This window comes from Erinaceus europaeus, chromosome 13 (genome assembly GCF_950295315.1).
Source record: "Erinaceus europaeus chromosome 13, mEriEur2.1, whole genome shotgun sequence".
NCBI lineage: Eukaryota > Metazoa > Chordata > Mammalia > Eulipotyphla > Erinaceidae > Erinaceus > Erinaceus europaeus.
The window spans coordinates 84101449-84115729 of NC_080174.1; the positions used below are offsets into that span (position 1 = coordinate 84101449).

General features: G+C 41.6%; 1 protein-coding gene across 1 annotated transcript in view; it reads left to right on the forward strand.

Annotated features, from left to right (window-relative positions):
• The window catches only part of CACHD1 (cache domain containing 1), a 200802-nt gene that overhangs the window by 96125 nt on the left and 90396 nt on the right, over positions 1–14281 (forward strand). The window contains exon 2 of the mRNA XM_060206358.1: positions 1719–1781. Within this exon, the coding sequence (XP_060062341.1) occupies positions 1719–1781 (63 nt within the window). The remainder of the gene's footprint in view (positions 1–1718; positions 1782–14281) is intronic.

Below are 14281 nucleotides of genomic sequence, written 5' to 3' on the forward strand. Positions count from 1 at the left end.
ACACAACATTTATGCAAAAAACTTTCATGCCTGGGTCTCCGGTTCCAGGTTCTATTTCCTGTGTCACCATAAAACAGACCTGTGCAATGCATTTACATAGATCCAGATATCTCTATGGATTATATTAGTGTTTCAGAAAATTATTTTTTAACTCTGAACAGTCTTTGAAAGCTAAAGTACAGAATTTAGATGGGAAGTTTAGATAGTAATGACATCTATCTAGGAACTTAAGAATTAGCATGGAACCCCGGCTCCCCACCTTAATTCTACCTCAGGTCCTCCTCAAAGTCTGTTTGCTCTCAACCCCCACCCCTGCTCCCCCCCTTCCCCTTGGCCCCTTGATCTCCCTTCACTTGCACCACCATTGATGGACTTGACATTGTCTCCTACACCACAAGCATGCAGGTGTGTTAGGTTGTCTGGGAAACTGTCCCAGATGCTGACAACACTTGGCAGTCAGACAGAAAGGGAAATTTTGGCTGACATCTCCCAGCCTGACTGCATACTCATCAGGAGAATTCCATTGGTACTGTAACACTGTGGGATAAACGATAGGACTGCTTCTCTCCCCACTTCTCTTTCTCTCCCTCCCTCTTTCCCTCTTTCTTTCTCTGTCCCTCCCTGCCTCTCTCCCTCCCTCCTTCCTCCTCCTCCGCCTGTAACACGCATAGAGCTTGGATTGTTGTTTAAAACTTGATTCTGTGTTTCTCTCTTGTGCTTGCTCAGTAATGGTAGCATTTGGGGGGGGTAAGTTATAAGTTTGTGGAAAGGTTTTTTTTAATTTTTTAATATTTATTTAGTCCTTTTTGTTGTCCTTGTTGTTTTATTGTTATAATTATTATTGTGGTCGTTGTTGTTGGATAGGACAGAGAAATGGAGAGAGGAGGGGAAGACAAGGGGAGAGAAAGACAGACACCTGCAGACCTGCTTCACCGCCTGTGAAGCTACTCTTCTGCAGGTGGGGAGCTGGGGGCTCGAACCAGGATCCTTACGCCGGTCCTTGCGCTTTGCGTCACTTGGGCTTAACCCCCTGTGCTACCCCCCAACTCCCTGTGGAAAGGTTTTTAACTCCAGCCATGTATGGAGGAGTCTATATGAGTTATGCACAGTCTAGTGGAAGAATGTGTGTGTCTCAGTTTGGACTAATGTCTTGGCAAGGTTGTCCTGTTCCCTGGCATGTAAAAACTGGATCTTTTCTTATAGCCAAGCAGATTTGGCAGGACTTGTTATATTAGTCTCTTGAGAGGTGCTTGGGTAATGAAGGTGATAGATAATATTTGGTAGGTACTGGTTAGCTATGAAAATGAGAGAGTATGGAAAGAATCCTCCTTCAAGAGCTTTGTCACGTTAGATGTTCATGTCTGTAAACAATCACAGCGTTCAGGGAGTGCAGGCTTTAAATGAGAAACACAACTCTGGTCAGCTTATACCAGTTGGATAAAACAGCATTGGACTCTGGAGATCTGTAATTAAATGTCTTTCTGAATATGAAAAATATAGTATAACATCTGGTTTATTTCACTTGCACAAGTGCCTGGGTATTGCTTATATAACTGCGATTGACTTTGGCTGGCATTTGGGCTTCTCTGTATGAAATCACTGCATTTTAATTAAATCTTGTCTGCTGGATTCTATTTGTGTTGTAAGCAAATGATTCACATACACACACAGAAAATGGCTGTCTAAGAAAATCTAATGTTATTTTCTTTTCCTTTCAGCGGATATTCAATTCCTTTGTTTACACGGAGAAAATCTCAAATGGTGAGAGTGAAGTCCAGCAGGTTAGTGGCAATTTAGTCCCGTCCCGAACACTGTCTGCCTTTGTCTTGCTTTCGAATGTAACTTCATTACTGTCTCCAAACAGTCTCCATGAGAGGCTTCCGGTGTTTTCTAGAGCTGATTTTATATACATGCTGAGCATAATGGTGACAACTTCACACTTGGGAAAGTTGTTATAAGCAGTTGAATACAGAAGTTACATGTATGGGAGTAGGCAGGCGGTGGCACACCTGGTTGAGTGCACACACTCTACAGTGCACAAGGACCCAGGTTCAAGCCCCTGGTCCCCACCTGCAGGGGGAAAGCTTCATGAGTGGTGAAGCAGGGCTGCAGGTGTCTCTCTATCTCCCTCTCCCCTCTCAATTTCTCTCTGTCTCTATCCAATGAATAAAAAAATAAACAAAATATTAATAAAGAAGTTAGATGTATGGTTGTTTACCAATCCAGTTGTAATTTGAACATATTATTGATTTCCTTTGTGTTATTTTGAAAACTCCTACACATTATTTTTAATTTTATCCAACATAGAAAAAAGCAATTAGACTTTGGAAGCAGAAAAGCACTACAATAAATTCGGCTTAATTACTTTGTGACCCTGAATAAGAAGTTTAGCTTTTGGGGGGTCGGGCTGTAGTGCAGCGGGTTAAGTGCATGTGGCTCAAAGCGCAAGGACCGGCATAAGGATCCTGGTTCGAACCCCCAGCTTCCTAGCTGCAGGGGTGTTCCTTCACAGGCGGTGAAGCAGGTCTGCAGGTGTCTATCTTTCTCTCCCCCTCTCTGTCTTCCCCTCCTCTCTCCATTTCTCTCTGTCCTATCCAACAATGAATGACATCAACAACAACAATAATAACCACAACAAGGCAATAACAACAAGGGCAACAAAAGGGGGTAAAAATAGCCTCCAGGAGCAGTGGATTCATGGTGCAGGCACTGAGCCCCAGCAATAACCCTGGAGGGAAAAAAAAAAAGTTTAGCTTTTGTGAACTGCCGTTTCCAGGCCTTAACATGAGAAACAGACTACCTGCATTCTGGGGCTGAGAGAATTATACAAAGTAATTTCAAATGGAGAAGAAGTGAAATGCATTATGTGGATGTCTGTCATAGGGAGTCAACTCAGTGGATGTCGGCTTCCTTTGTTATTATTCCTCCTCCTGTGTTTTTCCTTTGTTGCTTTCCTTCCATCTTCTGTCAATGCTCCTTAGGGTCAAAAAGTTCTGAGGCCAGACTCTTTCTTTATACCTGGCATCCAATGAACTACTCTCTAAATTAAAACAGTGTTGGTGAACGAGGTGATAAATAATTCACCTGTGTTCGAAAAGAAAAGTGGTATAGAGGATTCTGGGTTTTCGTTTCGGCTAATCCACCAACTTCATTACATGGTGTGATCATTGACTAGTAATTTGAAGCTAGGTTGGAAACCTGAGTTAAAAAAAACAAACAAACAAAAAGGCAGGTGGTGGTGTAGGACCAAGCTGAAAGCTAGAGTGAGACAGAATCATTTCAAACTCGCAGAGCTGATGCTTTTATTTAATTCATGGAAAAACAGCTTGAGTCGGTCTGAACTTCAGAAGAGTTGTACAGGAGCAAAAAGAAAACGCTCTGCAAAGATCATTAGAGTGAAGCTATTTTTAAGTGGTTGTTTGTTATTACTGTGCCTTAATGTTGAAGTTCAACATTTCCTGTTTATAAACATTAAAAGGTTTATTTTCTGCAGCTTAAATTTAGAAGGCAAAATAAATAAATTGAGAGGATATGGTAATTATGTGTATACCCTTTTATTTTTTGCTTTATTTTATTTTATTTATTTTTTTAAACAACGTAAACTTAAAGTGACTGTGATGGGCTTTGCTCTATCAAGCCTTTGTAATCCCTGTGTTAATTATTTTTAAATATTTATTTTCCCTTTTGTTGCCCTTGTTGTTTTTTATTGTTGTTGTTGTTGTTATTGTTGATGTTGTCATTGTTAGATAGGACAGAGAGAAATGGAGAGAGCAGGGGAAGACAGAAAGGGGGAGAGAAAGACAGACACCCGCAGACCTGCTTCACCGCCTATGAAGCAACTCCTCTGCAGGTGGGGAGCTGGGGGCTCGAACTGGGATGCTTACACCAGTCCTTGCGCTTTTGCGTCACATGAGCTTAGCCAGCTGCCCTACTGCCTGACTCCCCCCTGTGTTAATTTTATTCCACCTAACAGGCTAGTGGTTCTTTATACCTGCAAAAGATAGATGGGTTTTTGTGGAGGTTTTTGTGGAGGTTGCTTTTATACAAAACACGCTCAAGGAAATTCTAGAGGAGAGTAAAGCGCCATTTGATAACATTTTAAAGATACTGATCTAAGTCTATCAGTTTTGTTGTTTTCTTGAAGTAACAGATACAAGTTCTCAGGCCATTCCCAGACGTGAAAGTTACTTTGTTCCTTTAAAGGGATTTATGTCATTGCTTGATATACCTAGCTGTGAACAAATTGGGAGGTTTTTAGTAGTAATATTTTAAAACTGTTGCAACTGATTGGAACTTAGAAAACACCAATGTGTAGTCAATGCATTATTATTTATTATTATTATTATTATTATTATTATTATTATTATTACCTCCAGGGTTATTGCTATGGGCTGGTACTGGCACTACAAATCCACTGTTCCTGTAGACAATTTGTTCCTTTTTCTTGTCCCCCCTATTTTATTTTATTTCATAGGACAGAGAAATTGAGAGGAAAGGCAGATATAGAGAGGGAAAGAGAGAGTTACCTGAAGACTTGCTTCACTGCTCATGAAGCTCCCCCCTGCAGGAGGGGAGTAGGAACTTGAACCTGGGTCCTTGTGCATGGTAATAATTTCACACAACTGGGTGTGCTATTGTCCAGGCTATTGCACTGCTTTTTTCTGAATAATTTTGAAGGAAATTTTTTTTTTTTTTTTTTAGCTGTGAGGGAACTCATACTTTAAGAGATGAGTAGCCTGTAGTACCATTTCAGAGAGCTAGTTTTCAAAATGTTTCACACAAAGTTTTACTGTTTGTACTTTTAGACTTTTTTAAATTTATAATTTCATTCGAAGCGGAGTCTTTAATAAACTTTCTTTGAATCACTCCACTGCAGGAGAGCTGGCTCATAACAGTTCTTTGTCTCCTTTCTCTACCAGTTTTCTTTCTCTCATACCATCTCTTTTCTATAATCTTATCAGTCAGCTCTCTGGAAGAAATATGGTCAAACCAATAAGCTTCCATTGCGTTCAGTCCCTACAGACAGTTATCATGGCATTATCCATGTCCATTAACTTGTTTTTAAATGCCTACATCCCCAGTACTATCCTCTTTTAGAATGTAATTTCCTGATCTGTTCAATCCTCTGATCTCTTCAATAACAAGAAAAATTTATATTTGCATGTATATATTAATTATTACACAGGAGTCCTCCCTCCCTCCCCCCCCCCCACCTCATTCTAATGTAAGAAACCAGAGACTCCAAGTATGTTGATTTGATCATTAACTGCCCACGAACTCCAGAGCTGTGATTCCAGACAGTATCCAAGTGTAGTCTTTAGGGAAATGCCTACTTCTTGGAGTTTCTATGTGATGTCCCACATCACATTCATTTATACTTTCACATATTCTACAGTCTTTGACCTTCAGATGACTCTGCAGGTTGAATGGAGTTACTCACCTTTGAGAAAAGGTCAAGGGATCTTACTTAAAAAATAATTAAGCTGGGAGTCAGGTGGTAGCACAGTGGGTTAAGAGCACGTGGTGTGAAACGCAAGGACCGGCATAAGGATCCCGGTTCGAGCCCCGGCTCCCCACCTGCAAGGGAGTCGCTTCACAGGCGGTGAAGCAGGTCTACAGGTGTCTATCTTTCTCTCCCCCTCTCTGTCTTCCCCTCCTCTCTCCATTTCTCTCTAACAATAACGACATCAATAACAACAACAATAAATACAACAACAATAAAAAAGGGCAACAAAAGGGAAAATAAATAAATTTTAAAAAGTAATAATTAAGCTGACCATTAAACATTTTTTATAATTATTTAAAGTAGCAAATAGAAATATGTTACATATTTCAACCCACTACCCATCTCAAGAAAGAATGTATCAGGCCCAGGAAATAGGTCAGCTGGTAGAGACTTGCATGCCCGAGAATCCCAGTTAAATCCATGGTGCTGCATGTGCTGGAGTGGTTGAGTGCACACACATTTACGGTGCTCGAGGACCCAGGTTCAATCCCTTGGTCCCCACCTGCAAAGGGAAAACTTCATAGTAGTGAAGCAGTGGTGCAGATACCTCTCTCCTCTTGATTTCTGTTTCAATTCAAAATAAATAATTAAAATAAAATCTGTCTTTAGAAGGCCCTCATGTGATTCTCCCAGAAGGATTCCCTTCCTCTGCTAGAGCTAATCCTATCCTGATTTTTTTTTTGGTTAGCTGTTCTTTACATGTGTATTCATATATATATATTTGTGCGTGTGTGTGTGTGTGTGTGTGTGTATTCATATGTATGTGTGTGTGTATATACACACACACACACACATAAATATATAGTCGGGATGCGGCATCATCTAAGTTCATTTCCCACGTCTACGCTCGACCGGACCTGCCAATCTACGCGGATATCTTCGCCCACCCTGTCCAACGCTTGACGTCTCGTCACCCAATCTGGTCCCCTACGCCTACACTGCACTTCTCTGTTCCAGACTCTTGGAAACAGAGCTGGCAGTCAGCTGAGGTAAAGAACAAACACCTCATCGCAGACCCCTGCAAGCGTCAACCCGGCTTTGACCTAGCACGTTATGATTGGGCCCTCCTCAATCGCTATCGAACAGGCCATGGCCGGTGTGCCGCTATGTTCCATCGCTGGGGAGCCAGAGACGACCCGAACTGCCCCTGCGGCTCCAGACAGACTATGACCCACATAGTCAACGACTGCCACCTCTCCAGATTCAAAGGAGGTCTCGAAACTTTACATCAGGCTCAACCTGACGTTGTTGACTGGCTACAGAAGAAAGGCAAACGCTAGAAGAAGAAGAAGAATTAATTTTAAATATACTGTTCACATCTATGCAGCTTGCCACTTTTACTCAGTATTCTATTACTTAGAAGCAGTATATTGATCCTTATAGCTGAGGCACATTCATTTTCCATCCTGCGGTGTTTCATTATTTGCATCCATCCTCCTGTGCATGACAATAATTTCCATAGTTTTAACTTTTAAATTTCAGTTCCTATCACTGGGTGCATAGTTTAGGTAGAATAATTCTAATTGCAAGGATCACTATTTTTCCTGATCTCTGTCAGTTACATGCTGGTGTGTGTGTGTGTGTGTGTGTGTGTGTGTGCGCGCGCGCGCATTTGTGCTGATTCACAGACATTTTCAGATGTGGAGAAAGGGAATATTTAGTTCCAGTGGGGAGAACAGTGCCTGGATGCCAAATTGGACAACATGGTTGGAGGCATTGTCCTGGGATGCACTCCGACTAATCTAGTTAGTGGTCTGGGAAACAACTCTTCTTGAAAGTTGCCTGTCTGTATCCCTTTATCTCCTTACTATTATTTTATTTTTAAATCTATTTGTCAATTTGGGGTGTCTGAACTAGTGTTTAATAATTTTAATTTGTTATTCTGGTCACTAGTGAAACGGAAATTTATGGTTTGTTTTTTGTTCAGTCAAATAGCTATAACTACTATTAATCTTTTTTTTTTTTAAGTTGGGTTCTTTAAATTTAAACATCTTAGATATATTCTAGATCAACATCATCTAAGAGACCTTTCCATGATGGTGGAGATAGTTCATATCATTGACAGAACAGCCACAAGGCTTTGGAGTAGCTGAAATGTCTCAAATTAAATTTTAAAATTCATTCACTTTCCATTAATTTTAGTTAAAGTAGATTATGTTTGACCTGTAGCTTCTTGGATTACATCATGGATTTGCTTCTTAAATATATTGTGCCTGTTTATATATTTTATTTTACAGTAGCTCTTGGCTGCAAAAAGTTTGTATGTTATTACTTTCTAATTTTTTTCATTTTTGGTTCTTGTTGAAGAAATTCTCTCTCTCTCTCTTTTTTTTTTTTGCCTCCAGGGTTATAGCTGGTAAGACTGCTCTTAGAGGCCCTTTTTTTTTTTTCTTCCTCTCTTTCTTTCATTTTATTGGATAGAACAGAGAGTAATTGAGAGACGAGGGGAAGACAGAGAGGTAGAGAGAAAGATAGACACCTGCAGACCTGCTTCACCGCCTGTGAAGCGACTCCCCTGCAGGTGGGGAGCCGGGGGTTCGAACCAGGATCCTCTTGTGGGTCCTTGAGTTTCCTACTATGTGTGCTTAATTTGGTGCGCCACCGCCTGGCCCCAGAAATTATTTTCTACCCCTAAGAACACAAAGATATATATTTTTTAATTTTTAAAAATATTTATTTTCCCTTTTGTTGCCCTTTTTTTATTGTTGTAGTTATTAATGTTGTTGTTATATAGGACAGAGAGAAATGGAGAGAGGAGGGGAAGACAGAGGGGGAGAAAAAGACAGACACCTGCAGACCTGCTTTACTGCCTGTGAAGCGACTCCCCTGCAGGTGGGGAGCCCGGGGCTCCAACCCAGATCCTTACTCAGGTCCTTGCGCTTTGAGCCACATGTGCTTAACCCGCTGCGCTACCGCCCAACTTCCGAAGATATTCTTCATAAAATGTTTACCATTCACATTTAAGACTATCACCTGGAATTGATTTGGGTGTTAGATATGAAATATGTATTCCATTTTTTCCCCTCCAAGTTTACTCAGTGCCTGCACCATGAATCCACTGCTCCTAGAAGCTACTTTTCTCCCTTTTGTTGCCCTGTTTTGTTTTTTTATCGTTGTTGTGGTTATTATTGTTGCTGTTATTTGATGTCGTCATTGTTGGATAGGACAGAGAGAAATGGAGAGAGGAGGGGAAGACAGAGAGAGGGAGTGAAAGTTAGATACCTGCAGACCTGCTTCACCGCTTGTGCTCTTTGCGTCATGTGCGCTTAATCCACTGCGCTACCGCCGACTCCCCCGTATTCCATTTCCCCCCATTTATATTTGAAAAACATTCTAGCACCATCTATTGAATAATCTGCATTCCCATCTTTTGGTTAGTGTCTTTACTGGAATTTAGTGAAGTTTCCATGCGTGTATTTTTGATCTGAGTTTGTTTATTTTTGTATCATTGTGTTAATAACAGATAGCTGGTAGAGTGACAGCATTCCTTCTATTTATTTTTCTTGAGAGGATCTTTGCCTCTACTTTGGAATGGTAGACCCATCATTCTTACATATGAGTTTTGATCATCATTAATTTGGAAAGAAAAATCTTCACTGACATGTTATATCCTGCCTTTCAAGTAGTAATTTTACAGTGTCTCGTGGCACAGTTCTGGAAATTATGTGGTATTTATTTCTGAATATTTCATCTTGTTTATGCTGTGCTCTTTTAAAAATTATATACCTAATGACTTTTCACATTTGCTGCCATAATTAACCTATAGTTACTTTTGGGATTTCTATATAGTTAATCATATGCAAATAAGATGTATTCTAGTTCTTTTTTATTCAACCCCCTACTTTTATTTATTTACCCTTTTGTTGTCCTTTTTTATTGTTATTGTAGTTATTTTTATTGTTATTGATGTCATCGTTGTTGGATAGGACCGAGAGACATGGAGAGAAAAAGACAGAGGGGGAGAGAAAGACACCTGCAAACCAGCTTCACCCCTTGTGAAGCGACTCCGCCCATGTGGGGAGCCGGGGGGCTCCAACCAGGAGCCTTGAGCTGGTGCCTACCCTTCACACTATGTGCGCCGCTGCCCAGCCCCCACCTCGTGTGCCCACTTTCTCACTAATCAAATCTTACTGAGAATTGACTTTACTTGTGTGTACTATGTCACTTGGCAGTAAGTTTAACATGTTGATACCTTTTGCTAAAGGAACAAAATAATGGGGGACGGGGTGGCGGCGCACCTGGTTGAGCGCACATGTTGCAATGCGCAAGCACCAGGTTCAAGCCCCTGGTTCCCGCCTGCAGGGGTAAAGCTTTGCGTGTGGTGAAGCAGTGCTGCAGGTGTCTCTCTGTCTCTCTTCCACTCTATCTCCCCCCTTCCCTGTTGATTTCTGACTGTCTAGCCAATAAATCCAATAAAGATAATTCAAAAAACCTTTAAAAATAATTAAAACTAATAAAAATGTTCTGAGTCTTGACGTTTACCACAAAACTCTTCTGGGATACAGACTTTCCCTCATTATTTCTTTTAAATCAACCTTTCAGAGTGTGGTTCTAAATTGTCTAATAAGTGTTTTAAACCTTGAATTAGTTCAGTATGCATACTTTTGCTGCCAAGGAAGTTGGCAGCTGTGTCAGGAAAATTAAAATCCCATGCAGATATTCTTGTATGGAGCATCTCCCCGTGACCTCATTTGAAAATAGTTTAAGACGTTTAAGTACTAGGTAGATAGCACTGAGGTAATACACTAGATGTTAATGCATGAAGCTCGGAGGTTCCAAGTTCAATCCCTGGCTCCATGAAAAACCAGAGCTGAGTGGGTGGTAGATAGCATAATGGTTATGCAAAGAGTCTCCCCTGCCTTAGGCTTTGAGGTCGCAGGTTCAATCCCCTGCACTACCATAAGCCAGAGCTGTGCAGTGCTCTGGTAAAAAAAAAAAAAAAAAAAAAAAAAAGGGAAAAAAAAGAAAAAAAAAGTCAGAGCTGGGCTGTACTCTGATCTCTTTCCCCATGTATATATCTTTTGCCGAGCTACCTTATCAACAGTGAAATAGGGGCCGGGTGGTGGCGCACCTGGTTGAGTGTCCATGTTACAATGCTCAAGGACCTGGGCTCGGGTCCCCAGTCCCCACCTGCAGGGGGAAAGCTTTGCGAGCCAGAGCGGTGGAGCAGGGCAGCAGGTGTCTCTCTCTGTCTCTCTCCCTCTCTATAACCCCCCATCCTTCTAGATTTTTGACTGTCTCTATCTAATAAATATAGTAATAATAATAAAAAACAACAGTGAAATGAGAAATTTCAATCACAGGACAATTGTCTTGTGAGCCATCATTTCCCTCAATAATGTAAACACACACACAAAGGAAAACAAATCTTTTCATAGTAAAAATATATATATATATACATACTTGTGTGAGCACATATCCATGCCCTTCAGATAAGGTAACTGTATGAAGTTGAACTTGAATCAAGAAGCAATTTCTTGCATCACATGCCCCAGAAAACAGAGCTTGATTCCCCAAACACAAAACAGTGAAGAAGAAACAACAGGGGAAAGAATCTCTTGGGCTACTTGATGGACTCGGAGACTCGGTCACCTTGAACATGTTACAAGAGTTCAAGTCTTTCTTAGAGCGCTAGAATTTAAATTAGTATCTTATTGATGAAAGGAAACATATTTTCCTCATTAATGCAGTGTCATAAATTAGTGATTATTGGCAGGAGTCAAATTTAGAAGACCATGATTCTGTAGCAGTGGGTTGATTTGGAAAGAAAACTACTTCCTGTAAATGTATCTACTTGGACAAAGGGAATTCTGCCTGTAGGTCTCTCTCTCTTCTAGAAGATAGGCTTTTTTTTTTTTTTAATTTCTGTTAAGCTGATTTACATCAGCCCATACTATACTACTCTCTCCTATTTTAAACACATCAACAAAAGCATCCCTTTTTTTTTTTACCCCATTTCTGTAGAGAGGCACTGCTCCATTTCCTTCCATTCCTTCCATTTAAGGCACAGCTTACTAAAAGAGGTGTCTATACACAGTAGATAAGATGACCCATTCTCTGTAAAAATCTTCTGCCTTACCATCTCCATAAAATCGCTCTCTCTGGGGGCTGGGCAGTAGCGCACGGGTTAAGCATACATATTGTGAGGCACAAGGATGCCGGTTCAAGCCCCCAGCTGCCTACCTGTAGAGGGGTCACTTCACAAGGTGTGCAGGTGTCTATCTTTCTTCCCCCTTTCTTTTTTTTATATTTATTTATTTTCCCTTTTTGTTGCCCTTGTTGGTTTTTTTACTTGTTGTAGTTGTTGTTGTTATTATTGTCCTTATTGCTAGGACAGAGAGAAATGGAGAGAGGAGGGGGAAGACAGAGAGGGGAAGAGAAAATCAGACACCTGCAGACCTGCTTCACTGCCTGTGAAGAGAACACCCTGCAGGTGGGGGTGGGGGGGATCCAACCGGGATCTGTAAATCTGTCCTTGTGCTTCACGCCAGTGCTACCATCCGACTCCCTTCTCCCCCCTTTCTATCTTCCCCTCTTCTCTCAATTTCTCTCTGTCCTACCCAACAACAGCAAAAACAATAACAGCAACAACAACAATGGAGGAAAGCAAAGATGGCCGTCATGAGCAATGGATTAGTAGTGAGCTCCAGCAATAACCCTTAAGGTAAAAAAAATTCTCTAAGGTCACCAATTACTTCTACTTTCCTAAATCCATGGTTCTCACTGAATTTAAGCTTGCCGATACGAGAATCCGGCATGAAGCCCAGCCAGTCTATCTTGGCGTTACTCTCGATCGCACTCTGTCATTTCACGAACATCTCATAAAAACTGCAGCAAAGGTGGGTGCGAGGAATCACATCATTGCAAGACTGGCCAGCTCCTCATGGGGCGCGAGCGCTTCCACACTACCATCATCCTCTCTGGCATTATGCTATTCCACTGCAGAATACTGTGCCCCAGGATGGTTCCGTAGCCCCCATGTCCACTTGGTCGATTCCAAATTATATTCCTCCATGAGGATCATTTCTGGAACCATCCGTTCCACCCGGTTCCATGGCTGCCAGTTCTTAGCAACATCGCCCCGCCAGATATTCGTCGGGATGCGGCATCATCTAAGTTCATTTCCCACGTCTACACTCGACCGGACCTGCCAATCTACGCGGATATCTTCGCCCACCCTGTCCAACGCTTGACGTCTCGTCACCCAATCTGGTCCCCTATGCCTACACTGAACTTCTCTGTTCCAGACTCTTGGAAACAGAGCTGGCAGTCAGCTGAGGTAAAGAACAAACACCTCATCACAGACCCCTGCAAGCGTCAACCCGGCTTTGCCCTAGCACGTTATGATTGGGCCCTCCTCAATCGCTATCGAACAGGCCATGGCCGGTGCGCCTCTATGTTCCATCGCTGGGGAGCCAGAGACGACCCGAACTGCCCCTGCGGCTCCAGACAGACTATGACCCACATAGTCAACGACTGCCACCTCTCCAGATTCAAAGGAGGTCTCGAAACTTTACATCAGGCTCAACCTGATGCTGTTGACTGGCTACGGAAGAAGGGCAAACGCTAGAAGAAGAAGGGACGGTGGCATTAAACAGCTAGGCTCTTCCATCTTCCTTGATAGACTTTCCAGACCTGAACCTACCTGTAAGACACCACACACATTTGCTGATACTTCCCTGCCGTAGCTCTGCTATTGTTCTGCCATATACCACCACCAACACTTGATTGTTTGAAGACTTTCTGCAGATAGTATCTTCTGAGACGCTTGACCACTGGATTTAAACCTGCATTCCCCTGAATTCCTGATACTGTGTTCTACATTTTCTTTTTTTTTTTCTTCTTTCTATTATTTATCACTTTGGTGTTAAGATGTTGATTTTGTTTGTTTGTTTTTGGTCACTTCCAGGGCTTCACTACCACAGGCTGACTGTCTCAGAAAAGAAACACACACACACACACACACACACACACTCACATTCACACTCACACTCACACACACGACACCAAAGCTTCCTTCAGTGTAGCAGGACCCTGGCTTCAAACTACAGTTAGGCACACAGCAAAGCAGCCTACTGTGTAAGTGAGCCCTTTAGCTATTTTGACAGTCCATATGTTGGTTTTGTAAAACTTAATTTGAGAATAATCCTTTCTCTTCCCACCTGAATGTAAACTTGATATGCTACTTCATACTTCGATATCTGATTGAATTCGTCAGAGCACCCTTTGGACCTAGAATTTCCATGGTGTGCAAGTTTTGGACCATTGAGTTTTTTCTGATAAGCTATAGTTCTTAAGCGCTTGTGGAGTACTCCCAGAGATTTTCTGTAACTTTTCACCCCAACAAATGTGTCCCTTTCTCTGTATTCAATAGTCATAATATTCATAGTGTTCCAAGAGTGGAAGAAGCCTAAGTGCCCATCAATACATGACTGGCTAAGAAGTTATAGGCTATATATATATATATATTCCATAGAGTATTACTCTGCCATCCAAAAAGATAGTATTGTGTCCTTTGGGACAAAATAGATGAACTGGGGATTATTATGCTTAGTGAAATAAGTAAAGAGATGAAAGACAAACTGATGGTTTCATTCATGTGGAATCTAGAGAACTGATACACATGAACCGCCCCCCCAAAGCAAGCAAACTGTTTTTAAGACTTACGAAAGCTATGGTGGTTATATCTCTGGGAGGTGGGAAGGTGAGGGCACAGAATTTTGGTGGTGGGTGTAGTGTGGAGCTAGACCCTGTAGTTTCGCAGTTTTGAAACCC